We start from the raw sequence: 26,578 nt of genomic DNA on the forward strand, positions 1-26,578 counted from the left end.
TTTATACAGTACAGTAATATGGAACAAAATTCATTTCTTTCAATTCTGATATAAAATTTTCTTTAAAAAAGGTTCAAAAAGTTTTATCTTATCTTGACAATATTAGTGGAAAACAAATTTGTGATTTCTGCTGTTCAAGATTTTCCTGAGCAGTAGGACTATGGGTTTTTCTTGTAAAGAATAAAAATTCAGGTCAGATTGCAGATATCTAAAACTCATGTCTGTATAATATTTCAATTTATATCCAGAATACTCCCGACACTGGTCCTGTATATGTAGCTGAAGTGTTGGCCCATCTTACTAAAGAATGTGCCAGGAGTAGGAACTCAGCTAATATCAAACCATGTCCTGCTGGGGAAAGGGGAGAAATGCAGGTAATTAATTAATTCAGATTATGATAATTCTCATAATTTTTAAAAAGGTTGAAATTATATAGTATTTACATCAGAAATTTGGAAGTTATACTTTAATATAGATTATCGTTGGTTATCTCAACGAGATTGGTTTTCTCGCTTGAGCTGGTACAGCGAAAGTGAGAAAAGCAATCGAGTTGAGATGGCCAATGATAATCTGTTTATCGCTATTTTACCTATGACGACGTTGTCAATTTCAATGTCAATTTGTTAGCAACGCCACATGGCCTCCTTAGTTTCTAGCGATAATTTTTCCATCTCAAGCGAGAGGCATGATATGAAAATTATCACAAAAAAAGATCAAAGGAAAAATGCACAAAATAGCGATAAATGGTAAATATCATTTAATAAAATTGAGAATGGAAATGGGGAATGTGTCAAAGAGACAACAACCCGACCAAAATAAAAAAACACAACAGCAGAAGGTCACCAACAGGTCTTCAATGTAGCGAGAATTTCCCACACCCGGAGGCGTCCTTCAGCTGGCCCCTAAACAAATATATACTAGTTCATTGATAATGAACGCCATACTAATTTCCAAATTGTACACAAGAAACTAAAATTTAAATAATACAAGACTAACAAAGGCCAGAGGCTCCTGACTTGGGACAGGCGCAAAAATGCGGCGGGGTTAAACATGTTTGTGAGATCTCTGTTAACTGATAGAATAGTTAACATTGTTGAGGCAAAAAATAAGCCAAGAACATCTAGGTGAAACAGAAATGTTTTATTGGCCATGGTATAAGTGAAAATTGTGATCAAAGTTTCCATGATATACCCATGGGAAGTTTCGGTTCAAATTGTTATTGCTAATAAATTATGATTTGTATATTTTTAAAGGTTATCCCAGTATTATCACATTTAATACAACAAATAAGTGCTGTAAGATTATATATACCACAAGACTTACGTCCCCTTGATAACAGACAAAGTGTGCTCAAGTCAATACAGGTAAGAAATTTTAAAAGTTTAGTTCATTTGTTAAAAAGACAAATTTTCTAAAGAAATGTATACAGACTTTGGCAAAACCACAAATTTGAATGTCCACAAATATACAAGTTTTCCTTAATCCAGGAAAGTTGGAATCCACGAAAGAATAAACTTATCCACAGTATCTGTTTAAGGATTAAAATGAATAGCTCTAGTGTCTAAGTTTGCACGTCATGACTATTTTCATTGATAATTATGGCAACAATACTAAAAACTAAAGCCTTTGAGACCTGGGAAGTGTTTGCTATTTTATCATATTATCCTCTCCATCCAACAAGCAAACATCAGGAGAATTCATTTGAAAAATTTCTTATTTATTAAATTGACAAGTTTGTACCAAACTTTACAAGAATACAAAGAGGTCTTGTTCCAGAATCTCACTCTCTGGCCCACCCATGCATCACAGTGAAATATTTTAGAATTTGAACAAATTTACAGGTCACTTTTATATGATAAGAAACAAATCAGACTGTTCCTTTATGTTTGAATATTGAATTTATCTTTGAGATTAACATTTAGAATGTGATATAAAGCATATGAAAACACATTGAAGTGCATAAGGATTCCTGTCCTTTTCACAAATATTGAAAATAAAAAATCATAAACTAACCTTAAAACTATTCCTTAAAAAATGCCATTTTAATAATAGGAAGTGGAAAAGAGATTTCCGGATGGTGTACCATTGATTGACCCTATAGAAGATATGGGTATTAAAGAAAAAGGTCTTAAAGAATGTGTCAAGGTAGGTTTTAAATATGTTTTGGCTCAGAATGAAATTAAGTAAGTTTATATGTTATACATGTGTTTACAATTTGATAAAAGTTTCATGTGGTATGATTTTATGCACTTATTTCTTTGACAGTGTATTTAGTTTGATAAAAATAAATAAGGATGTTTTTCATCCTTGTAGCAAATAAAAGCTATTGAATTGAAGACAGCATCCACAGAAAATTGAAAAAGCTGGCTTCAAATTTGGGTGAACTTGTGATCATGCATATAGTATATAGATATAAGAAGATGTAGTATGAGACAATTCTCCATCCGCAAGTCACAATTTGTAAAAGTAAACTATTATAGGTCAAAGTACAGTCTTTTACACAGAACCTTGGCTCAGACTGAACAGCAAGCTCAAAAATGGCTAGTGTAAAACTTTTCAACGATCTAATCTATATACAAAAATGATAAACTCTTCTGAACAACATCAACAGACAACAACTGAATATCAGGTCCCTCACTTTGAATATATGCAAACAAATGTAGTGGGTTTAAACGCTTTTCATAGGTACCACCTGAATATGTATTTTTGATATAAATATCAAATATATATTTACAGAAATTGTCTATTATTAGTGATGTTGATTGCTGCAAAAATTGATAGTAGAAAAACTGCAAATTTCAAAAGAATTCATGACATACAGATTTTTGATTGTATGATTTTTTTTTAGAAAATAGAGGCATTTGAACATCGGATGTACTCCCATCCTTTACACAAAGATCCAAAATTAACAGAATTGTATAAGCTGTTTGAGAGAAAAGCTAAGGTAAGTTGTTTAAATACAATACTTTCAGATGACAGATTGATTTCTTGTGTACATAATATTTTGTGTTTCAGCATATGTTTTATGGTTATATATATTCAATGGGAGATACAGGAATCCAAAAAAAAGGGGTCCTAAAAGGTGTTACTGTAAATTCAAAAATTATTGCATGCATTTATTATTGCAATTTTATAGAAAAATCCTGTTTAGTTCATATAAAATATTCCAAAAAGTGAGTTTAAATTATTGCGTTTACAACTCTGTCTCATTTTTGGCAAAAATAAAAACCTCGCATTCATTTCTGAATTTACAGTACATAAAACAAAGTTTGCATAAAAAGCAAAAAAAAGAGTTGACAGCCATGAGGGGATAAGAAGGAAGCTATATATGGCCCCTTAGATATGTCCCTGATTACCTTTTTATTTCTTATACAGCTGTGGTCATTATTGGTAATTTTGTGATCCAATGTTATTTTCCGAACAAAGAGCACAACAAATGTGCATCTGGTGCAACAAAATTGGTACCGTTAATTTTATTAAAGATTCTGTGTCATTGCATGACCATATTTCATGAATAATTATGTTACAATTCAATGGCAATGTTCAAGCTAAAGTATTGGTAATTTTATCCCAAAATACTTGTTTTCATCAACTTAACCAATGATATTTAATAAGTCAAAATTTGTGATACTGGATATATCTTTGTCTGTCTTCAGTAAATAGTTAAACTAAAGTATCATGACAATTCAATGAATATTTGTAGGTTGGTACTGAAATAAAAAGCATAAAGACAGAATTAAAAAAGAAGAAATCTTTGTTACAAATGGATGAACTGAAATGTAGGAAGAGAGTATTAAGAAGATTGGGATACTGCACAGCATCAGATGTTATAGAGATGAAAGGCAGAGTAGCTTGTGAAATTAGCAGGTAAAATAAAAAGATAATAAGGAGGAAAAAACAAGGCCCTGGAAATTTGGATTAATGGGGTACCAGACTCCTTGACTAAAATTAACTTGGCTCTTTAATTTTTTTTTATTAAATATTTACTTGGAGGCTTTGACAAAAATATAAAAAAAAAAAACAACTTAAACCACTCTTTATTAGAAAAATATATATATAGCAGTTTGACAAACACTAATTTTGATCATTAAGATGCTTATAATATTTCTTTAACAACAGAACCTCATTGATACATTCAGCTGATTTTTACGGAGTTATCTCCCTGTAGTGTTATGTACCACCTTAAATGTTATTGAGATAGCAACAAAGAAAGGCAGTTTAATTCCACCCAAACACAAGCATGTGTTTGTTTATGTATTGAGTGTGTTTTAGATAAAATGTGAAAAGATGGCAACATTAAACAGACACCCATAGAATTTACTAAAGTTTTATCAGGACATAAAAACTTGTAAAATACACTACTGTACCTGAGAAACTATACATGATTTAAATTTAAATTGCCATCAGAGCTGTTTCCAACAATTTAATTCATTTTGAATAATGTTGCTCAGTTGATAAAGCTTGATCCATAAAAATACTTGAATTGGGTCCTTTTTAAGCGTTTTTTTGTGACAAAAATGTCGGTTATTGATTTGGGGATGTACAGCGGGCGGCCAGGCGGTTTGGCAGGCAACAAACCAAATGTTGTACGTGCATTAACTCATGAACCGTTCAACCAAGCTTTTAAAATTTTAATATGTTGTTACTGACAACAAAATGAAGGTCAAGTTCAATAATGACGATTTTGACTTTTACTGTTCAGGAGTTATGGTTCTTGGAAGATTGAAAAATGACTATTCCTGTCGTGTCCGTGCATTTACTCATGAACTGTTCAACCAAAGCTTTTTAAATTTTGATATGTTGTTACTGACGACAAAATGAGGGTCAAGTTTAATAATGTCGATTTTGACTTTTAACGTTTAAGAGTTATGGTTCTTAAAAGATCGAAAAATGGCGTTTCCATTCATGTTGTTGCATTTACTCATCAACCATTCAACCTAAGCATTTTAAATTTTAGTATGATGATACTGATGACAAAATTGAGGTCAAATTTGGTATTGACAATTTTCACTTTCACCATTCATCAGTTATGGTTCTTGTGATATTGGCAGGACACAAATAAATGTTAATAAATCTGGTTTGCTGTCGTTTTGATAGCCACTTGTAGTTTTGTTGTCATGATATGCAAAATTTTCAAATAGCTCATTTTGTGAAACTTTTAAAAAAAAATATATACTAAGTCTTACAAGTTTGTGACAGTTTACAGTACTATATGTGCAAATGACAACAAAGTTGTTGATATTGAGATATATCAGACATATTTTCAGTACTTCCTTCCAGTTTGATAGTATGGACTTCTTTTTCTTCAGGCTAAAAAACAATGTGAACATTGGGATGTATAAGGCAATTGATTAAATTTATTGGCAACCCTTGCTTAGCTTATGATACAAATTCTATTAATTTTTCACTTTACGACAGAAATAAAACAGCTTAGGGTCGGCGCTCAAATTAGGGGCAGTCCTGTAAATGTTAACAGACTTATATTTTGTTTTGGCCCTATCTTTAATTATATTATATGAAAATAAAAGGAAATGAGAGGTTTATCCCATTGAGACAGAAACCTTAACACTAACAGCCTAAAGACAATTCAATATTTATTGAATAAAATATTGTTCAAATTAAGTTAAGCATATGACTTCTAAATTTAATATTTTTATTCATCAAATGTGATTTTTATTATGGTATGAGGGGTGGCTGAGTGGTCTAAGTAGTTACTTCTGTAATCATTAGCCAGTCAACACTGAGGTTGTGAGTTCAAACCTCCCTTGTGCAGTTGCACTTAACTTGGATTGTCAGTTTTCCTATTTAAGGTCAGTGGTTTTCTCTGGGCACTTTGGCTTCCTACACCAATAAAAACTAGCCGCCAAGAAACAGCATAAATGCCGTGCTTAAAAGTGGTGTTAAATCACCAACAATTTAATGTTTAATTGTTATATTTCAGTGGTGATGAGTTGTTGATGACTGAGTTGTTGTTTAATGGTGTATTTAATGATCTGTCTGTACAGCAATGTTGTGCTTTAGTCAGCTGTTTTGTGTTTGATGAGAAAGCCAATGAAATGCCTAAATTAACAGAAACATTATCAGGGCCTCTTAGAATCATGCAAGTAAGTAACTAGTATGACATAAGCAAACATTTATGAAAGTTAAATTAAGATGATTGGATAAAATCAAGAATTTGCTGGTTCCCTTTTAAAGTTTTTATTTATATTCAAAATAATGATGGTTGAAAAAAATTTGCGTTATCACATTATGCAGAAACAATCTAACTTTATATTCATAAATCATGACTTCAAAATTGAAAGTTCTTGTATGTTTGCCAGATAACAGAGATCAAATAGTATCAGGCATACTCTGATTGTTCTTAAGTAAACATTGATAAGGCAAATATCTTAACAATAGACTTCTTTTCCAACAGGATACTGCCAGAAGGATAGCTCGTGTGAGTAGGGAAGCTAAGATTGATGTAGATGAGGAACAATACGTAGAATCCTTCAGGCCCCATATGATGGATATTGTAAATGCTTGGTGTAATGGCTGTACTTTTGGACAGATTTGTAAAATGACGGAAGTATTTGAAGGCAAGTCTTAATTACACACACTTGTATAAGATGTTTACTGTTTCAGTCATCATTATTAAAGTTATAAGCATGAAAAAGAAGATGAGGCATGATTGCCAATGACACAGACATTCACAACTATAGGTCACCCTATGGCCTTCAACAATGAGCAAATCCCATACCACATAGTTAGCTATAAAAGGCCCCGATATGACAATGTAAAAGAACTCAAACAAGAAAACTAATGCCCTTATTTGTATACAAAAAAAAACCAAAAACAAATATGTTACACATAAACAAACGACAACCACTGAATTACAGGCTCCTGACTTGGGACAGGCAAACATAAATAATATGGCGGGTTAAACATGTTAGCGGGATCCAAACCCTCCTCCTAACGTAGGACAGTGGTATAACAGTACAAGATAAGGTTTGAATAAACAAGGATCTTTAAAAAAGAATTGTTAGAAAATGCAAAGATAATAAATTGATGCGAGCTTCATACAAAATCAGTTTGTAGAGCTTCAATTTTTTTTTTAAACTAATATTTCTCTTTTGCAATATATATTTTGTTGATGCATACTGTCATAAAATATATGCACATTGAAGCTTGTCTTTCCTTCCTCATTTGGGATTTGAATTTGTATAAGGGTTAGTTGATTATAATTGTAGATTTTCAACTTTTGCAAAATTTATTTTAGAGAGATTGTTACTGCATTTGTGATGTACACAATGTATCATACATACAACCAAAGTGAAATATACATTTGTATTAAAATTGCATGCTTCCAAAAGAATTGAAAATATAAATTGTTAATTAATAAGTGAATTGGTGTTTTAGGCAGTATTATCCGTTGTATGAGACGGTTAGAGGAAACCTTACGTCAGATGTGTCAAGCCTCTAAAGCTATTGGAAATACAGAGCTAGAAAATAAATTTGCTGAAGGTAAGCAGAAAACTACTTCATGTATATACAAAAAAGAAGATGTTACATGATTGCCAATGAGACAACTCTCAACAAGAGACCAAAATGACACACACATTAACAACTATAGGTAACTGTATGGCCTTCAACAATGTACTTTATATGTTTATTATGATTAGATTTGCTTGAACACTACAAAACAAGTTTGACGTATGTGATGCCTCTACCTGTCATAATTGCTGACAAAATCTAAATTATTTGGGCGTATGACATTTGCGCCGATTTTGAAAATTTTCATTCTTTCATTTGCTCCGATTTCATTTTTTCATTTGCGCCGATTTTTTATTTGCTCCTAATTAGATTTACAGGTAAATTATAACTTGAACATGTACTCATGGAAGTATTATATTGACTTCCATGATGTACTATACCATTGGTAAAATTTGGTTCTAAATGTTTTTCATTTATGTTTAAGATAATTTTGATTCATATTTTTCTGCAACTTCATTGTAACATGATAGACATATTGCACACTGAAACAGCCGAGGAGACAATTCTTTAATCATCAAGGGCCATACATATCGGAAGATAAGTGTCCTGAAATATAACAACACATCTTACTAATGTACTATAAAACTGTGTAAAGCCAGAGTCACCACGGATTTTATTGTCAAAACACAGATCGAGCATAAATATGTGGCAGATATCCGAAAGACAGAGGCTAAAGAACTACGGTTACGGTTAGGGAAAATGTCTGGAGATGTATCTTGTAGGCCTTCTTCCACCTCCCCACTGTGAGCAGGGGACAACAGTTATATACATGTTATGATTGACAATTCATAAATGTGTACAAGTGGCAAATGGAAGAGGTCTATAATGTTAAATGAAAAATAACATGACTTGGATGGAGAGTTCTCTCATTGGCACTCATATCACATCTTCTCATATCTATTCACCTGTAATTTACCTGTAAAAAAATCGGCGCAAATGAAAGAAAATATCGGCGCAAATGAAAGAAAAAATCGGCGCAAATGAAGTGCAGATCGGCGCAAATGCAAAACGCCGAATTATTTATGTCAAAAATATTTATATTTGCCACCTCTTTATCTATTTTTAAAGATTGTTAAAAAAACAATATCTAACAAAATATTTAAGGATTTGTTGAATTTCTTTTCTTGATTTTGAAATTTCCTTCAACTTAGTAGTTGTTAAGTGTCAATCTGGTTTTTTTTTTACTATAATAAAAAAGTGTTTTCTATCCGTTCAAAAAATTATTTAAGATTTATAAGACTGTAACTTTAATCCATGTCATGTATTGTTCTATTTTCAGGAATTCGAAGGATAAAAAGAGACATTGTATTTGCAGCAAGTTTATATTTGTGATGCTTCTGTCAAAGTCATCTCTAAAGAATGAAGATCTCAGGCAGTTTATGAACTACCATCAGTATAGAGGCAATAAGTCTCAATGCCCTGAATAAAATGTCATCCATATACAGGAAGAGGGTCTTAACCATACAACCATCATATGACATAAGTGAATAAGTTGCAGTCAACACATGTGTATAACTTTATATCTGTTCATTTTGATAAACTTTTAACTGAATACAAAAACAGTGCAATCACAAATTGTGCATTACTTTGAAATAGTACAGGTTTCCTTGTGTTTAGAAAACTAGGAATTATTTGAAAAAAAGGAGGATGGTTAAATTTTTTTTTTATTTTGTCATTCAGGTTATGTTCTGATGTACACATTTTATCTGATGTCCTTACTTTAACAGTGCTTATCAAAATGAAGAATTGTATTTATGGTTATGATTACAATATGTTAACTGCTATGTTATTTTTTCTGCAACTTCTTAGAATATTATTAGGTCTATCAGGGTCTTGCAAAGACTAACAACATTGAGGTCAGAAAAATTCCCCATTGCAATAATATGTTTTATGCCAAGAAATGTTACAGTACTCACAGTACTTACTTGAAAATGATATGTTATGAATAAAATTATTTGACTGTTAAGTTTTTGTTGAGATCTGTTGCCAGTCTGTTTATTAAATCATTTCCCAGCACAATAAAAAAAAGTATTGTCATCCAACATGTCTGTTTACCTGTCATTGCTTATTTGAAATTTGATATATTTTTTTTAAATGTCTGGATTTTGATGAAAGGTTGACACCTTACAGACTATTAAATTAAGTGTTATTGTTATAAGACTCTCTACATATTAAGTTATATGTAAGATAATTAGTACGTTCATAGAACTTGAGATTTAAAAATTAAATAAACCAGAAATTCAGATCTGTACCTTATCACTGTCAAACTACATGTATATGATACACTTTTAATGTGATGGAACAAAATTAGTTTAATCCTTCTTTCGAAAGTTCCATGTGAGCTTTTATCATCCATTGACTCTAAAACCCTGACTTGTTTGCGAAAAAAATTAATAATGTTTTTTGTCTGAGTTTTTTGTGCAGAAAAAAGTACATAAGAATCATGGTACATAACTTCTGAAGAAATATGATATTATTTGTTGTTGAAAAAAAACATGATTATTATCTGAAAGTAAAAGTGTAAATAACACAAAATTAAATTTGTTAGTATTGTTATATAAGTTGTTTTTATTTTAAAAAGCTTTGTAACCTGGCTGGTAACAATATATTGCAAACATTAAATGTAAATATTCATTTGTCATTTTATCATGCTGTACATATTATAATTATTGGAAGAAATAAAATAGTGATATAGAATATCTAAATTCGTTATTTTTGTTGATTTTAAATGACTTCATCTTTGATGGTTGGTTGCTTATGATGCATAAAACTGAAGATTCAATGTATGTCTCGCCATTACAAAATTAACACTTAGGTACTTGATTCTAGCAGCCACAAATTGTTAGAAATTTACAATACAAAGGTCAGTTTCAAGGGAACTACTATTGGTAATTCAATGATGTTAATATTATCAATATTTTCATGAAGATAATTTGACCCTGGCCCCTCAGTCATTATATATAGGAAGATGTGGTGTGAGTGCCAATGAGACAATTCTCCATCCAAATAACAATTTAAAAAGTAAACCATTATAGGTTAAAGTACGGCCTTCAACACAGAGCCTTGGCTCACACCGAACAACAAGCTATAAAGGGCCCCAAAATTACTAGTGTAAAACCATTCAAACGGGAAAACCAACGTTCTAATCTATATAAACAAAACGAGAAACACATATATATTACATAAACAAACGACAACTACTGTACATCAGATTCCTGACTTAGGACAGGTGCAAACATTTGCAGCGGGATTAAACGTTTTAATGGATCCAAACCTTCTCCCTTTTTCTGAAACAATAGCATAACATCACAACATAGAAAAACATACGATAAAATATCAATTGGCAGACTTAACTCAATAAAAAAACGTATGATTACACAATGAACGAATAAATTTGATCTGGTCTTTCAACTGTAGAAATTTTGCATAGTTCACATGTTAAACCAAATGATTTTATGTATGCAGTAAAACATAAAATCATTGGTACATCTCCCACTCATTGAGGCTAGTTGTCCCTGTACACTCAGTCATGGTACATCAACAATGCAACTTTTGCATAGTTGGCATGGTCAAGTTAGGATACTTAAAGGAGTTCGCCTATAGTTGTATTAGCATTTGCATGACTGCATGTCTGTTGCATTTCCTCTGTAATTATTTGGCCTTGTGTTTTCAGTCGTGCTTCATTGACATGAAATATTTTTATGATTTACATATTCACAATATTCCTATTTCAACATTTGCATTTTCCATAAGGGTGAGACATGTTTGTTTATCAACCATTCATATTCATTTGGTACTAGTTGTGGTGGATTTGTAGGGTACTAGTAGAGAGAAAACATAAAATTAAGTGCTGAACAAAATTTTATGCGACTCGAACAAGTGAGAGGTTTAGCTAGCTATTATACCAGGTTTAATCCACCATTTTCTACATAAAAAAATGCCTGTACCAAGTCAGGAATATGACAGTTGTCGTTTGATGTGTTTCAGCTTTTGATAAGTGAATTTTCCTTGGAGTTCAGTATTTATGTGATTATACTATATGCATATTGTTTCATAACTATATCAAATATCCATGCTCTACAACTTCGTACTTTATTTGGCCTTTTTAACTTTTTTGGATTCGAGCGTCACTGATGAGTCTTTTGTAGACGAAACGCGCATCTGGCGTATACTAAATTTTGTCCTGGTATCTATGATGAGTTTATTTACTATACAATTGGTACCCATGAGTATGTTTACCATCCTGATATATTTTATAATTTGGCAATGTTATAGACCATATAAAACTGGAAGTTCTAATTTGATGTTTTTTGTTGATTGTCATTCGTCATTCTTGGGTTATGTCCCTTGATACTTCTATTCTATCAGCACACCCTGATGTGTAGATCATATCATTTCCTGTTCTTCAGTCTTGGTTGAGAAGTTGATCATTTTAAGTTTTGGGTAAAGGCTAACACAAATAATTTTGCATCAAAATAAATTTTATTAAAAATAGCTTTCTGGGTAACAAATTCTTGATTAACAAATACTGCAAATAGCAGCATATTGTAAATAACAAATGACTAATATCCACTCTTATCATTATTTACAATTATAAAATCCAATCGAACATTGAAATATTATAATAAATAAACATAACAATCAAAAGTCACTGTCACAGACTTAAACACGGAAATTTTCATTAAAATTGAAAATTCTTGACAATATTTTGAAAGACTTGCAAAAACCTTACAAATTTCAAAACACAAAAGATATGCAAAATATTTACAAATGTACAACTGAAAATAAGTGGAACTACTGGCAAGTGTCTGAGTGAACAAAATGGAAAAACTAAATACACTTCAAATAGCATTCATATAAGTTAAAATGGCACAATGACTTTTCATAGAAAAAAGTGCTCAGAATATATGGTGAACCAACAATTTATATATTCAACTAAATATAAATACTGTATAGGCTTGTGTGCTGAAACCATGAATTAGTGTATCCAGTATAATGATACTCACAATGAGTCAGTGTATCAATAACAATATCCTGTTCTGAAGAAATATCATTAAAGTCAATTAGTGTTACCATCATAATACATTATGGTCAGTAAAGTTATCAACAGTGATACCCTGGTCAGTCTAAGTTTGAACTAAAGAAAATAAACAAATACAGAAGAACACAAAGCTAAGACTCTAATGCCCTACAAGTCTTGGACCTTGTTTTAAAATTCAGTTATCTTTATTGATATTTGTTTTCTAATTTCAACCAAACTTGATGTTTATTTTTTAATACAATAATACTTGTATAAAATCTATGTCAAAATTAACACACGAAAAAGAAAATATTTTACATCTAACAAAATAATTATTTTATTTAACCACTCGTTCAAAATCTGCATGAGCAAATAGTGAATTTCAATTTTCTGGATACATATTTTGACTAAATTGTTGGAATTTAAGAAAATGTATGATCCATACTTTCCTTTCATCCTTTAATTTGAATTGGTTAAATATCCATATGAAATGACATTGTATTATATGAACTGTACAAAATGTATGAAAATGTTCAAGATCATATCAGTGTCGAGTAATGAGAGTGCACATCAAGCTGCATTGGCGACAAAATAAAATGACTTCATGTATATATTTACAACAAAACTATTTTGACACATATCAAATCACTTGCATAACAGTAGCATCATTTATAAACCCATAAAATGTTTCTTTGGAAACCAATAATATGGTTGATTTGAGCTCATAAAATGTTTGGTTCTCAAACACCAAACAACCATTTGTTCACGCTTTCTTTAAGCATATTGTCGATGGTTTAATAATTATTTTTTTTTCGTTGAGTAATTTAATAATTTCAATATTGATAGTTGAGCAAAAAGACATCTCTCATTATCAGAGCAAAAAGAGATCTTCCATTATTAAATATTAATAATAAGAAACAACATTCTGTATTTTTGGTGTAATTCTTTATCAGCTATTCAATACTGATGAATTTTCATTTGGGTCTTTTGCATCTTTTTAATACAGAAAAATCTAAATGTGTATAGAACTAGTGGTTAAAAAATCTACTGTATTATAAACATCAAAGAAGAAATTCACTTCATCTGTAGAAGCAGACTAACACTTTAAATCTTTCTTTTTGTATAAATTAATTGAAAATATGAGTTGAAAAAAATCCAGACACAATTCTTGACAAAGTGCACAGAACATGCTGATCAGGAACTGTTAGTATATATGGCTGCCATCTTTAATATTATTCTGTTCTTTCAATGTCCATCTAAAGCTTTGAGATATTTAGGCTCAATGAACTTTGGTGTCAGTTTATGCCTGTAAAAGACAACAATAACAGTTATTACTGAGGAGAAAAACTGAATAGAGTCGTGGGTAACTTTATACCATATTTCAGGAATAGATCACATGTATACTGTAAACCAACTTATTTTCGCGGATACTTTATTTCACGTTTTACCCTTTCTTGACCACTTCAAGGCTAATCAAATTTGTGATTTTCTTATTTACTTTTGGCATACTTTATTTCGCATTTTACCCTTTCTTGACCACTTCGCGGCTATTTAAATTCGTTCAGATTTACTTGATGAAGTTTAATAAGGAAAGATCCAAGGTTTACATATTCGCTAGTATGATTTATATTCGCGTTATTTTCTTCTTGCAAAAGTCGCTAAAATAAATCGCTGGCGAAAATAAGTTGGTTTACAGTATATGCTTCTTCTAATTATGTTAACTTAATGTACGTTTTCTGGCTGCCAAAAAGTCCTACGTAACTCTGTACCAAACATCAATATGTTTAGCCTGGTCCTATGAATTTATTATTGTTCATGCTAAACCAATTTTTGTGGATTTCATGTGTATAGGTTAACCACAAATATAAATGTCCAATGAAGTCAAAATTGTCTACAGGATTGTATGCAGACATTGACATAACCACTAAACCAAATATCCATGAAAATTATAATATAAATTAGAATATAAATAAGAATGTGTCCCCAGTACACGGATGCCCCACTTGCACTATCATTTTCTATGTTCAGTGGACCGTGAAATTCTGGTCAGAACTCTAATTTGACATTAAAATTAGAAAGAAATCACATCATAAGGAACATATATACTAAGTTTCAGGTTGATTGGATTTCAACTTCATCAAAAACTACCTTGACCAAAAACTTTAACCTGAAACTGGACAGACGAACGAACGAACAGACCAGAAAACATAATGACCCTCTAATATCGTAGGTGGGGCATAAAAAAAGAATCCATATTATATTTTCTTGCTGTTATTGGTTAAATCAACTTTGTATGACCACTCCAGACTTTATCGGAAGGCTGCTCTAACCAAAAAAATTCAAGTGATCCACACAAAAATTGATCTTTTTCTTTTAAAGTTTTATTTTTCAAGCCTGCCTTATCCACATAAAAGCTATCATTAGTTTTGCCATTTTTCGAAAACTATTTCATTCTTACCTTATAGGCATCAGTAACATGATGAGAATTGGGAACACCATTTTCATGTAGGGAATCGGTGAGAATCCAAATATACAGAGGACAAATAGTTGTAATATCTGTGTGACTGTAAACAAATGGATCTTCCTCTGTGGCACTCGTCTTATGTAATGGTTAGGTGGGTACGCTGCCTGAAAATAAAAATTACTTTCTATAGGAACCTCTTTTTCTTCACTTGATAAATGCATTGTGATTTCTATAGGTACAAGTATTTTATCCCTCAATAAATTCATAGTGATTTTAAATTTAGACAATGTTCCTCACAAATGCAGAAAACTAAAATGAAACAATTGTATTAACTTTTTATTATCTGTATGGGTATTAAATATAAATTTGAACAAAAATTATGTGGGATTTATTCTGAAGACCTTTATTTTTCTATTATTTTTGTAAAAAAAATGTTCAGATATTAAGGTAAAATAAGATAACGCATACCTGCTCAGTGAAAAACAGCATAATTCTGTCAAACATCTGATTACCAAACAAAGCTGTGATGGCAATGTACAGGAAAAGTCCGTCTAATACTGGTCGTGGAATGTAACTCATTGGATAAGGTAATAGCAACAAAGACAGACCAATCATTATATGGGAGATAATCCCAGTCAGTCTGGTCTCTCTCACATACACTACTCTGTAATATAATTTAATATTGTGTTAGAAATTTTTCTCCAATGATTTTTTTTTTAACTGAACATTATCATATGCAATAGTGAAAGAATTCTTGTTTCTTAGCTTAGTTTTTTTTCTATTTGAGAAAAAAAGGGGGGGGGGGCGTATTCTGTTGAGCTGTTTATAAGTTAATGATTATTGTTCTCATTTTTGTACTATTTTGCTTCTATTAAATCATGTGTACCTGCTTGGTTTATTATCTTTGTTTATTGTGAGTGAGTAAACAGTTGACAAAGTTTAGTCATATTTCAAATTAACTGATGAATTTGGTCACTGTCACTTTAACTTCAGAAACAATTGGGGTCAAAACTCTAATTTGGCATTAGTATTAGAAAGATCATTTCATAGGGAACATATGTACTAAGCTCAAGTTGATTGGACTTCAACTTCATCAAAAAACTACCATAACTAAAACTGAAACAAAAACCTGTAGCAGGACAGACACACTGAAACATGTGATGTCCCTATGTTACATGCATGAAAAATATTGATATATATATATATGATACAACATATACATTTTCTACTTATGTAAAGAGATCATAAACATGACTTACATTTGATGGACATGGCCTTGGTCTACCCTGTCCTCCATATCAGCAAGTGCTTTAACATGTAGTGGGGAATGAGGGAGAGCAGCATGTACCCATGGGAATGTAAAGATAGACAGAAAAGCATTAATTATTGCTACAGTAAATAAATCCCAGTGATAGGCTGCTCCTTTCTTTAATCTGAAATATAAAGAGATTGGTCACCGAAATATTCCAAACATTTCATTTCATTTTTAAATATCAAGTCATTCACTAAAAATGTGCGCAATTAATAAAGTGCATTAAAGATAAAGCATCTTTGTAAAGGCCTTTTTTCATACTTTTTTTTATTTGAATGGTAAATACCATCACTAGTTAGACGTAATCAATATATCCATATCTGATTTAAGAAAATACATGAAAATATCCTAGATATCAACATGTGGAGCAACCCGAGTTTGCGGTGGGGTTTGTGCTGCTTTTAAAATCTTTAGTTTTCTATGTTGTGTTTTGTGTACTGTTGTTTGTATGTAGTCTTTTTCTTTTTTATCCATGGTGTAGTCTGTTTATTTTCTACTTATGATTTTGAATGTCCCTTTAGTATCTTTCGCCTCTCTCTACTATCAACCAAATCAAAATCATGGATACTTATATATGGTGTAATTTACATATAAAAAAAAAACTTTGAGAAGTCTTAGCTTCAATTTAAAAAAAATATCAACAAGATTAATAAATGCATATCCTATTCATAAATATTAACAATAAGAATTGACATTAGAAACCTATACTTCACAAATCACTTGATTTACAATGAAAAATAAGTAAATATATGATTGAACTTACTTATTGGCTGGAGCATTCACTAAGGCACTTGATATGTTTTGATCCATAAAGAACAACAAGGATAAACAGAAACCCAGTCCTGCAGCTCCAAGGACTGCTCCCCATGGTAAGGTGTGGATAGGTGCCACAACAAAAAACTCTACATTCGTTCTATAGGTAAATGGCTTCACTGAAATATAAGTGAATGTTATGATTTTCAATGATAAATTGATTATATACAAGAGCTAGTGACTGAACGTAAATGCAGCTGCATAAAAAATCTGTTTAATACACTGAGAAAGAATTCAATATCTTAATCTAATGTTGTTGTAATAATCATGTTTTGTTTCTTACAGACACTTTGTCAAACTATAGACTGTATTTAAATACCTGCTGTTAAAAAATAACTCATTGATTTAGCAGTAACAAACAAATGTTTATCCAAACTTTAGCCTTGATACTGTCATTTTATCATGTTTATATAATAAGCAGAAATATGCTTCTGTTGAATTTTTATAAAATCTATGAAGGTTTGAAAAAGTTATCGATGTCTGAAGAAAAAAAATTAAGCCACACTTAACCTTAATGTTGACAATGATGACCGAATCGAGAATTGAAAATCAGCAAACAGTGAGACTTTACACTTAATACTGTACTGAAAAGTGTGGATTAGGAAGGAGTACTTGACTACCAGTTTAATAAAATAATTACATTTTATATCTTTGAAGACAAAGGAACCAAAGAATGACATAGCTAATACAGCTACTGGAAGTGCATAGTCGGCCAACATTTCTCTCTTCCCTGCATTCAAAAAAGGTCTGAAAGTAGAAGAAATATATTTAAATTAACATTCTGACAACAATATTTCCTCTAAAGAAAACATTCTGAGTAATCTATAAACAATAGCCTATACTTTTAGAGGAACTTGACAATTACTCACTATAAATAATGATATCTGTCTATATTTAAATGACATGATGATTTATTTTATGAAGTCATAGAATATGTAAAGAGGTCTGTACATATGTTCTACAATAATAATAAAGATTCTAATGATGGGGTCGACATTGGTCCTGTAGTATCATAAGACAACTATACCATTCAGGGGAGTATTGTTCCTGATTGTCATAGATTGTACAAATGATATAATCTATAAAGCTGTACATTAACTTTTAATTAAACAGCTTGAAATAGGTTAATTATCCAGTCTTCATTTAGGATCATTGCCAAAAGCGAGATAACTGACTTTAAATTACAAATTTTGAGTAAAATTCATGATTTAGGAAAAAGAGTTTCTTGAAAGCGGTTTAAACTATTTAACCAAATAACCTTAAAATTTAATGCTGAATTGAGGTCAATCAGTCAATAAAGGATAATGACAACTCTGTTATTATAATTTATTCATGAAATAATGTTTGTTATAATATTAAAGTCCTTCCATACATCATTTAAATTGGTCACAATAAAAGAAAATGTAAGTATGAACAAAAAAGTGTAGGCAATGATGTACCACTGTAGCCATGATTCTTGTCATTGTTTTAGCACCAAAGCAAAATGAGCATGCAGAAACAAAATAATAGACAATCAGTCACTATCTCATTCTAAGCTCTGTAATTAGTGAATTCATTAACCCCTTTCCAATTAGTCCAATGGGCTTAAAAAACTTTACATTATTTTTCAACATGTACGCTTTGCATAAATTTATGGCTAACATTTGACAACCCATCAATAAAGATATTGTTATTTAAATAGTTGTAGAAGAACATAATAGAAGTATCAGTAAAGATGATGAGTAAAATGATAACTAAATGAAGATTAGGCATACTGGTAATCTAGAATTAATAACACTGATCACTTAATGTATATTCACAGTAGAAGAAAAAAATAATGTAGTCAATATTTTGTTGTATATTATATATCAAACCCCTTAACACCATAGTCAGGTGGTGATGTAAAGGGATGGTAAAAACCTTACCACTGAAAAACAAATACAAACAAGAATGTGTCCCCAGTACACGAATGCCCCACTCGCAATATAATTTTCTATGTTCAGTAGACTGTGAAATTGGGGTCAGAACTCTAATTTGACATTAAAATTAGAAAGATCATATCACAAAGAATATATATACTAAGTTTCAGGTTGATTGGACTTCAACTTCATCAAAAACTACCGCAACCTAAAACTTGAACCAGAAGCTGGACAGACGAAAGAACAGACAGATGGACAAACAGACAGACAAACGGACGCACAGACCAGAAAACATAATGCCCTCTACTATCGTAGGTTGGGCAAAAAAATAATGTTCTATGTTGATATATATTTGATCGAGTAAACAAGATAATGTTTTATAGTATGCTACATAAGACAAACATGGTCAGACAAATAATTCCAACACACAAATGAGTAGGTTTGGTAAGGGCCAATTTTGGCCTCAAATTTCAAGTTTATCTGACAAAAGATTTTAGACACTTTTTAAACACTTAAATGTCTATTTCAGTTGATTCATTTAGTAAATGTGAAAGATTTTAACTGATTTACTCATTAAAAACACTCTGATTTTAGCTTTAATATGAAAAATCTATCAAATATGCCAAAAAATGTCACTTTTCAGACAGTTTTTGTCAAAAATAAAAGTGGCTGCATCCGTGTTCATCCTAAACCTTTCAATATGTTATGTATTATTATAAAATACAACTTACATTTTAATATTAAGAATGAACAAAAATGCGGCCACTTTCATTTTTGACAAATTTTTATGAAAGCATTTAGAGGCAGTAATAAGTCTGAGGGTAATTAACTATGAATAGATATGAAGGTGCACTATATTTGTATAATTTACTACTGTGGATTCATTGTTATTCAGGGGATACCAATTTTCATGGATTCTGTCGGAAAATAAGAGGCCGCAATAATTCAACGACCCCTTGAAATCAAATATCCACAAAATTTAGATTTCCCCTACTCCACGAAAATTGGTATCCATGAATTTGAATGAATCCAATTTAGGAAATATTATGTTACTGCTCTGTATATACAAATAATAAGTAATACAAGTTCATAAAAATGTAATGTCTCTAATTAGTGTCCGAATAATAAATTGTTAAAATTGTAAAGCATCTCTAATACAAGTATTCTATTTTCACACTCATTGAGGGATAAATGTCAAAATCCCATGCATACTTAATGTTGAATTCAAATTCAGCCAATAATCATCCATTTCCAGAGTGCATTATATCATAAATGTTTGTAGTAATATAATATGCAATATCTTTTTCATAAAACTCTGGATATATAGAATTCTGTAATCCCATTTTTGTTTTTGGCTAAAGCTGATGAAATCGGTATAAAAAATAAAATCATTTATGTCCACAATTTTACCAAAACAATTAATTTTACAATGAATTGAGGCTTATATAAGTATGAAGAAGCCGAAAAATAACATTCCACTGTATTTGAAGGCCCCCTTGAAAGTTTTTTAGGAGTATGGCAGACATCTTGCACGCAAAACCCCCATGGGCATTTTGAAAAGTTGGCAGGTATGAAAATGCTGCATCTCTTCTGTCTAACAATATGCTGTAGATTGAAAATATGAAATAAGATGAAAAGTTAGTATAGCGATTTTTATGAGTACAAAACATCTTAGATTGTATGAATGAAATTATGTTCTTCCCTCATGTAGTCATAAAGATATATTTTATGTGAGAATGTGTAGTAAGATTAAATAGTTGGTAAAACTATCTTTGTATATATGAACAAAACATTGTGATAGATCAATTGTAAAAATAAAGTCAAGTGCGTTTTAAATTTCTGTGATTAGAAAAATTCCTTTCAGAAATTTAATATGATTTTTCTTACCATTATCATACCATTGTTTGTATTTTCAAAATCTTAGTTATTTCTTTTTTTCTAAGAAGTTTGACAGAGCCTGAAGCACTCACCATTAAACAATAAATTCATTAGCAATGAATAACATTTGTTGTATTTATTACTTGTTTCTATCATCAAGATGCTAGACAATATGTATTGACATCATTCAAATCTAACTTTGAATGACTGAGACTAGATATAGGGTACTGACAATTTTGAGTCTCAGTTCATTAATTGCTTTTGTTTAATTTGAGTGATATTCGTTTTTACTTTTAATGACACATTAAACAAAATATCCAATCATGCATCTATGTTCACTGAAACACTAAAAACTTATTTTATTATGCATCATATGAGCCAATCACTGGAGAGCTAATAGCCAATCAAAGCTACACTTACTCCTATATGCTGTGTTATTCTGTTTCCAAAATCCAACAGATAAACTGCTAAACAACGGCATTGAATACAGAGGCATTAAGACTACAATTTTAAGTACATTGACAAAATTGTTTAAACACTGTCAATAAATGTTCATTTTCTGAATACAATTTGCTAATGACAACATCAAAGTTATGGGCGTATGACATTTGTGTTGATTTTAAATTTCGTTCTTTCATTTGCACAGATTTGATTCTTTCGTAAGTGCCTACTGTGTACAGGTTAATTACAGGTGAAAGTTGTTTTTATATCTATAACTATAAATCTTTTCCATTAGCCAGGTTTTTATATGCTGTTCAATGATTTGAATGCTGTAAATTGATTTCTACTCTGGATGTAAGCAGAGGGCTTTCATTTTTTAAATTGACTAATCCTGCTCGAAATCCTACTTACACAGCCCCATGTAAAGCAGAGGACAATAGGTTTATACATCTTATAATTGACAATTCATAACACATGTACAACTGGCTAATGGAACAGGTTCGTAATAATAATAAATAATAACATTCACCTGTATACAATGGACGCAAATAAAAGACAAAATCAGCACAAGTGAAAGAAAAAATCTGCACATATGCAAAAGGCCGCAGTTACTTATTGTGCAATGCCATGGTTTATGCCTGACATGTATATATGTTTGTTAGTATGACTGATTAGTGAGCATACCATGATGGTACTAATCCAATGTGGACTTCTCAATCTACAATAAACAGACTGTAAAATCAACAGCCAGTCTACTAATATTTAAAATAGAGAACAAATACTGATGTTATTATTCCAAAACAAGTTTCCTTGACTACTTCTAAATTATGTTAAAACAAGAAATGTATGAAAAGTAAGAGACCTTAAACCAGTATGATAAATTACTAAGAAACAACAAATTCCTTGAAAACCTTTAAATGACATTATTTTTTTATTCGGTTCTGTATGAAAAACAACAAAAATAATGAACTATTGTATATAACAATCACTCACTTGTTAAACCCCTCACATTGAAAAAACGTCAATTAGACAGAATCACAGCTGATTTCACATCACAACTATTCCAATATGTGGCAAACTTTGCCTTCTGTCATTTTTGCATTTGCACAATATGTGTGTGATTCAAATTATGCATAAGCATCTAACCGAAATATGAAACTTGGAAATTTCCAATTTCAAAATATGAGCAATTTCTCTTTTTTCATTTCTTTTTGTTGACCTTTTACCTTCTGTTGAGGAGAACCATCAGAATGGCCTTGTATAAAGAAAGTAAAACTAGTAATTCTTTTATGAAAATGAAAGTGATTAAAAGTTTTTAATGGCTAGTTTGAAACTGTGATAACTTTATATATAAGAGGGAACCAATTTTCATGGATTTAATGGTTATAAGCACTTCATCATTTTAAGTGTTTAATAAAGTAAAAGTTTGCAATTGGCTTGATTTTGTCAAAAAACCATAAAATCAATTATCCATTAAAATAAACTTGTTCTCAATCCACGAAAATTAGTATCCATAGTAAGCAAGAATGAAATTCTAAAATAAAACAAAGAACTTAATACAATATGTATAACTCTACCTACGTTTTAGTAAAGTTATATAAGGTGATCCCCAGCCAGACTGTTCCGAGCATGAGCAAGAGGAAGAGGATACTGTTCTCCTTCAGACAGTCCTGTATCATGTTTCCTGCTGGTGTTGTTGTATCAGACAAGTTTACACTCGCCATGGTTACAACACTTATGTTTGTTTGATTTACTAAACTTCCTTGAGAGAGGCCATCACAGGAACTGCTATAATAATTCTTATTGAAATCTACAAATAAAAACTCTTTTAGGCAAAACACCCAACAGTATCTAAACTTATCCAATTTGGAATAAATTTTAAAAAATAAATTACAATATCCTTCAGTATATTTGTGTTACAAAGACTTTCTTTATAGCTGGCTGTTTGATGTGAGCCAAGGCTCTGTGTTGAAGGCCATACTTTGACCTATAATTGTTTACTTTTGACACATTGTGATGTGGATGGAGAGTTGTCTCATTGGCACGCAAACCACATCTTCTAATATCTATCATCATTCATTTCCTTAAATAAATAGTTATGATGAATTGGTGTATATTATTCAGTGGCAAATATTAGATGCATTTAAGGATAGGGACATATTTATGTTTTAGTAATTTGAATCCTTGTTTTGTTCAACTTTTGGACACGATTTTACAAGGTATCAGTACCTAGGAAACATGTTAAACTACCCAAACATTTTATTCTTACTCCAAGCTAAGTCTTTGATTTTACTCCTTACTGTCACATTCTAAGGGCAGAAGCACCAAATTAAATTTTTAAGTAAGGGATTGAACACATAACCAACCAGCACACTAGGGTGACAATCCTACATGAACTCCTGTAAACTACTCACTTTAAATAAATACATGTGTGATAGAATATAACCAACACTTTATGAATTTATAAGAAATAAATACATCATCTTGTTCTAACCTTTAACTGTATCTTTTATGGCATCAGCAGAGAATGCAAACACTATGAATAAGGAAAATATTTCCTCTGTGGATCTGAAAACAAAGAAATATATATGTTAAAATAAACCCTTATGAATGCTCTTGTATTTGCTTGTTATAACTTGATTGACTTTTTGATATATTTCTAGCTATGTACATGACAGATTTAAGTTGAAAAACATTTCTGCAGATTTTAAGTCTAGCATAAATGGTAGTAAAATCACTTTAGAATTATATGTGCATGAGGATTTTCATTAACTGTTTCATTCTGGATTTGTTTGTATTTCTTATAGCATAACAGTCAGTTATTTAAAACTATGTATGATCGTCTTCGAGATTTCACTTTTCACTTTTCCAAAAGAAAAGATATTCCAAGTTGAAAAACTGTCTTATACATTTACCATTTTGAACAATAAAATATGCTAACTACATTTTCAATTTGTGTTGTAAATCATTTCATGTGTACACTCAAAAGGATTTGAACCTTACACTACAATGAGGGAGATTTTCTATCATTTAAGATATTTTTGTTGAAATCCATAACCAATTCTTATAATTTTGTTTGAACTTATTTAGCAAATACTGTTTACAAATAAAGCTATCAAATTTACAGTGCAAGTTTCACTTTTTGCAACATAATTTTCACAAAAATAAAAACATCCCAATAATATAGGAATCAACAGTTTATAATTTTTTCACTCTTTCCCCTTATTGAATTCTATACCTACCTTGATGAATATTTCATGAGTTTACTGAGATTAAAAACTGAATATATAATGAGAAAGAAAGCATTCCACAGTCCGACACACGCAAACATGGCATTAAAATCCAGATCAAAATCTTCTGATATGGAATATATAACTGAAATATAATAAGGAGAATAAAATGATTTTAAACTAAATGTAAGATATATGTGCCTTATTTATCACTAACAAACATATACATGTACATATCGACTAATGGCATTGCTGTCTTTTATACAGATTTTATTCCCAAGAATATCAAGAGAAACTGCTAGGGCAAGCTGCTATAATCATGCTAATGCAGTCTGTTTAAAAAAAAAAACATTTGTCTAGATATTATAATAAGTCCATTACACAATTTTATTTTTATCAAGCATCAATGTGAAATATAGGTGAGGGGGGATAGGAGGGGTCCTGATCCCAAATCCTGGGCTTAAAAACACGAAATCCCGAGATCCCGAATTTAAATTCAGTAAATCCCGACGTCCTGAAATTCGAAAACAAGAATTCCCGGATCCCAAAAGGTTCAATCCCGAAATACCGAGCTTTAAAACACCCGATCCCGGAGTCCCGATAAAGGTCCTATCCCCCCCTCATAGGTGCAAGAGCATTGATAATATTGATTTTCCATATATTTTCACTAAATCAAGATTCCAAGATGAGGCAATCAAGGAACATCTTTAACACATAATGTTTTCATATAGCAAATGAATGTTTCAGAGCATGTTTAAATTACTTACTTTTTGTGTATAGAGCTAGTGGTGCTGTGGTTAAGAGTACAATTAATGGTTGTCCTCCAAATACTGCAAACAAAAGTCCTCCCACACATTGTGAGAACAAAATTTTCTGCACACCTGTAAAAGACACATGTAATTTTTAAGTTGAATCACATTCAATAAATCAATGAAATATTTCAGTAAAACATGTGTATTAAAGTTATTTTTCACTTCTTTTTTTTTTATGAGAAAAATCAATGTACAATCATTATTTTTTTTAAAGTTTTAAAGTTTCAAGAAATAGCTCATTGTCTCTTATTTTGATACCTCATATTTGTCAATATTAACTTTGAATAAGATGTGAAGATTTTCAAAAGGTTTTCCTTACAAAGAAATTATATTTCTTCTCAAAAGATTAAAGTCATAAGAGACCTCAAATTAAAAAAAATATGCATATGTTTTTTTTTAACTAAATGGATAGTTTTCATTATACAACTTATGTACATATACTTTTTTCTGAGGAAAATTCTTTAATTTGTCCACATTTAGAAGAAGTTTACTTATTTTAAATTGCTTCCTTCCAGAAAGCAATTTTGCCGACATATTTTCCGTATGCATAGTGACCTGAGCGTAACCCTCCTTGTAAAAATCTGGTGATTGCAATACGCATGGATCTGTCATTAAAATAAACCAGTATCTGATTGTACATGTGAAACACGTACTCAAAACCCATGCTTTTTGTTATTTGTTTACTATAAGGTGACAATCAATAAACTTCGGCTTCAAAACACGGCATTTAATGAGCAGCCACATTTGTTAAATCATAATAGACAGAGAGAAAAAAATTGACGATTATAAGATATATTTGCGTATAAAATGAGAAATTTGTGCACAGAGGACTAAGTTTATGATATATACATGCATTGGTTTAAGAATTGGATGAACATTATTTTTCACCACTCACTCATTTCATATGACTTTAAAATACCAAGCAAATGATTTCCATTTATTTAATTTTTGGTCAAGGCATGTACAATTTGTGAATATATATAAAGTGATACGATATGGATGTTAAGTATTTAAACGATTATCAATTGTTACCTATAGCACCATCTGTGTTACTGTCGTTTAACATTCCAAATGCTATATTGGGTAAAACACAGGCAAAGTACAAGAAGAATGTCGTTGATATCACTTTGTGTATTGTTCTTTTTCCAAAAACGCCTGAAAATATACAAGTTCACAA

The 26,578-nt window shown here is 30.8% G+C and overlaps 2 protein-coding genes across 22 annotated transcripts in view; one reads left to right on the forward strand and one right to left on the reverse strand.

Annotated features, from left to right (window-relative positions):
• The window catches only part of LOC134712222 (exosome RNA helicase MTR4-like), a 49,616-nt gene extending 39,391 nt beyond the window's left edge, over positions 1-10,225 (forward strand). For all 9 annotated transcript variants that reach the window (XM_063573556.1, XM_063573566.1, XM_063573574.1 and 6 more), the window contains 9 exons: positions 249-374; positions 1,254-1,364; positions 2,053-2,145; positions 2,849-2,944; positions 3,704-3,867; positions 5,942-6,104; positions 6,416-6,582; positions 7,403-7,503; positions 8,813-10,225. In XM_063573556.1, coding sequence (XP_063429626.1) covers positions 249-374; positions 1,254-1,364; positions 2,053-2,145; positions 2,849-2,944; positions 3,704-3,867; positions 5,942-6,104; positions 6,416-6,582; positions 7,403-7,503; positions 8,813-8,865 — 1,074 coding nt within the window. In that variant the 3' untranslated portion in view covers positions 8,866-10,225. The remainder of the gene's footprint in view (positions 1-248; positions 375-1,253; positions 1,365-2,052; positions 2,146-2,848; positions 2,945-3,703; positions 3,868-5,941; positions 6,105-6,415; positions 6,583-7,402; positions 7,504-8,812) is intronic.
• Positions 10,226-12,005: 1,780 nt separating this feature from the next.
• The window catches only part of LOC134712269 (solute carrier family 4 member 11-like), a 54,376-nt gene continuing 39,803 nt past the window's right edge, over positions 12,006-26,578 (reverse strand). For all 13 annotated transcript variants that reach the window (XM_063573749.1, XM_063573730.1, XM_063573695.1 and 10 more), the window contains 11 exons: positions 26,434-26,556; positions 25,357-25,470; positions 24,602-24,734; positions 23,854-23,927; positions 22,941-23,169; positions 17,783-17,889; positions 17,093-17,261; positions 16,277-16,450; positions 15,486-15,681; positions 15,012-15,181; positions 12,006-13,859 (listed from right to left, as the gene is read on the reverse strand). In XM_063573749.1, coding sequence (XP_063429819.1) covers positions 13,799-13,859; positions 15,012-15,181; positions 15,486-15,681; positions 16,277-16,450; positions 17,093-17,261; positions 17,783-17,889; positions 22,941-23,169; positions 23,854-23,927; positions 24,602-24,734; positions 25,357-25,470; positions 26,434-26,556 — 1,550 coding nt within the window. In that variant the 3' untranslated portion in view covers positions 12,006-13,798. The remainder of the gene's footprint in view (positions 13,860-15,011; positions 15,182-15,485; positions 15,682-16,276; positions 16,451-17,092; positions 17,262-17,782; positions 17,890-22,940; positions 23,170-23,853; positions 23,928-24,601; positions 24,735-25,356; positions 25,471-26,433; positions 26,557-26,578) is intronic.

Source organism: Mytilus trossulus, chromosome 1 (genome assembly GCF_036588685.1).
Source record: "Mytilus trossulus isolate FHL-02 chromosome 1, PNRI_Mtr1.1.1.hap1, whole genome shotgun sequence".
In the NCBI taxonomy this organism is placed as follows: Eukaryota; Metazoa; Mollusca; class Bivalvia; order Mytilida; family Mytilidae; genus Mytilus; species Mytilus trossulus.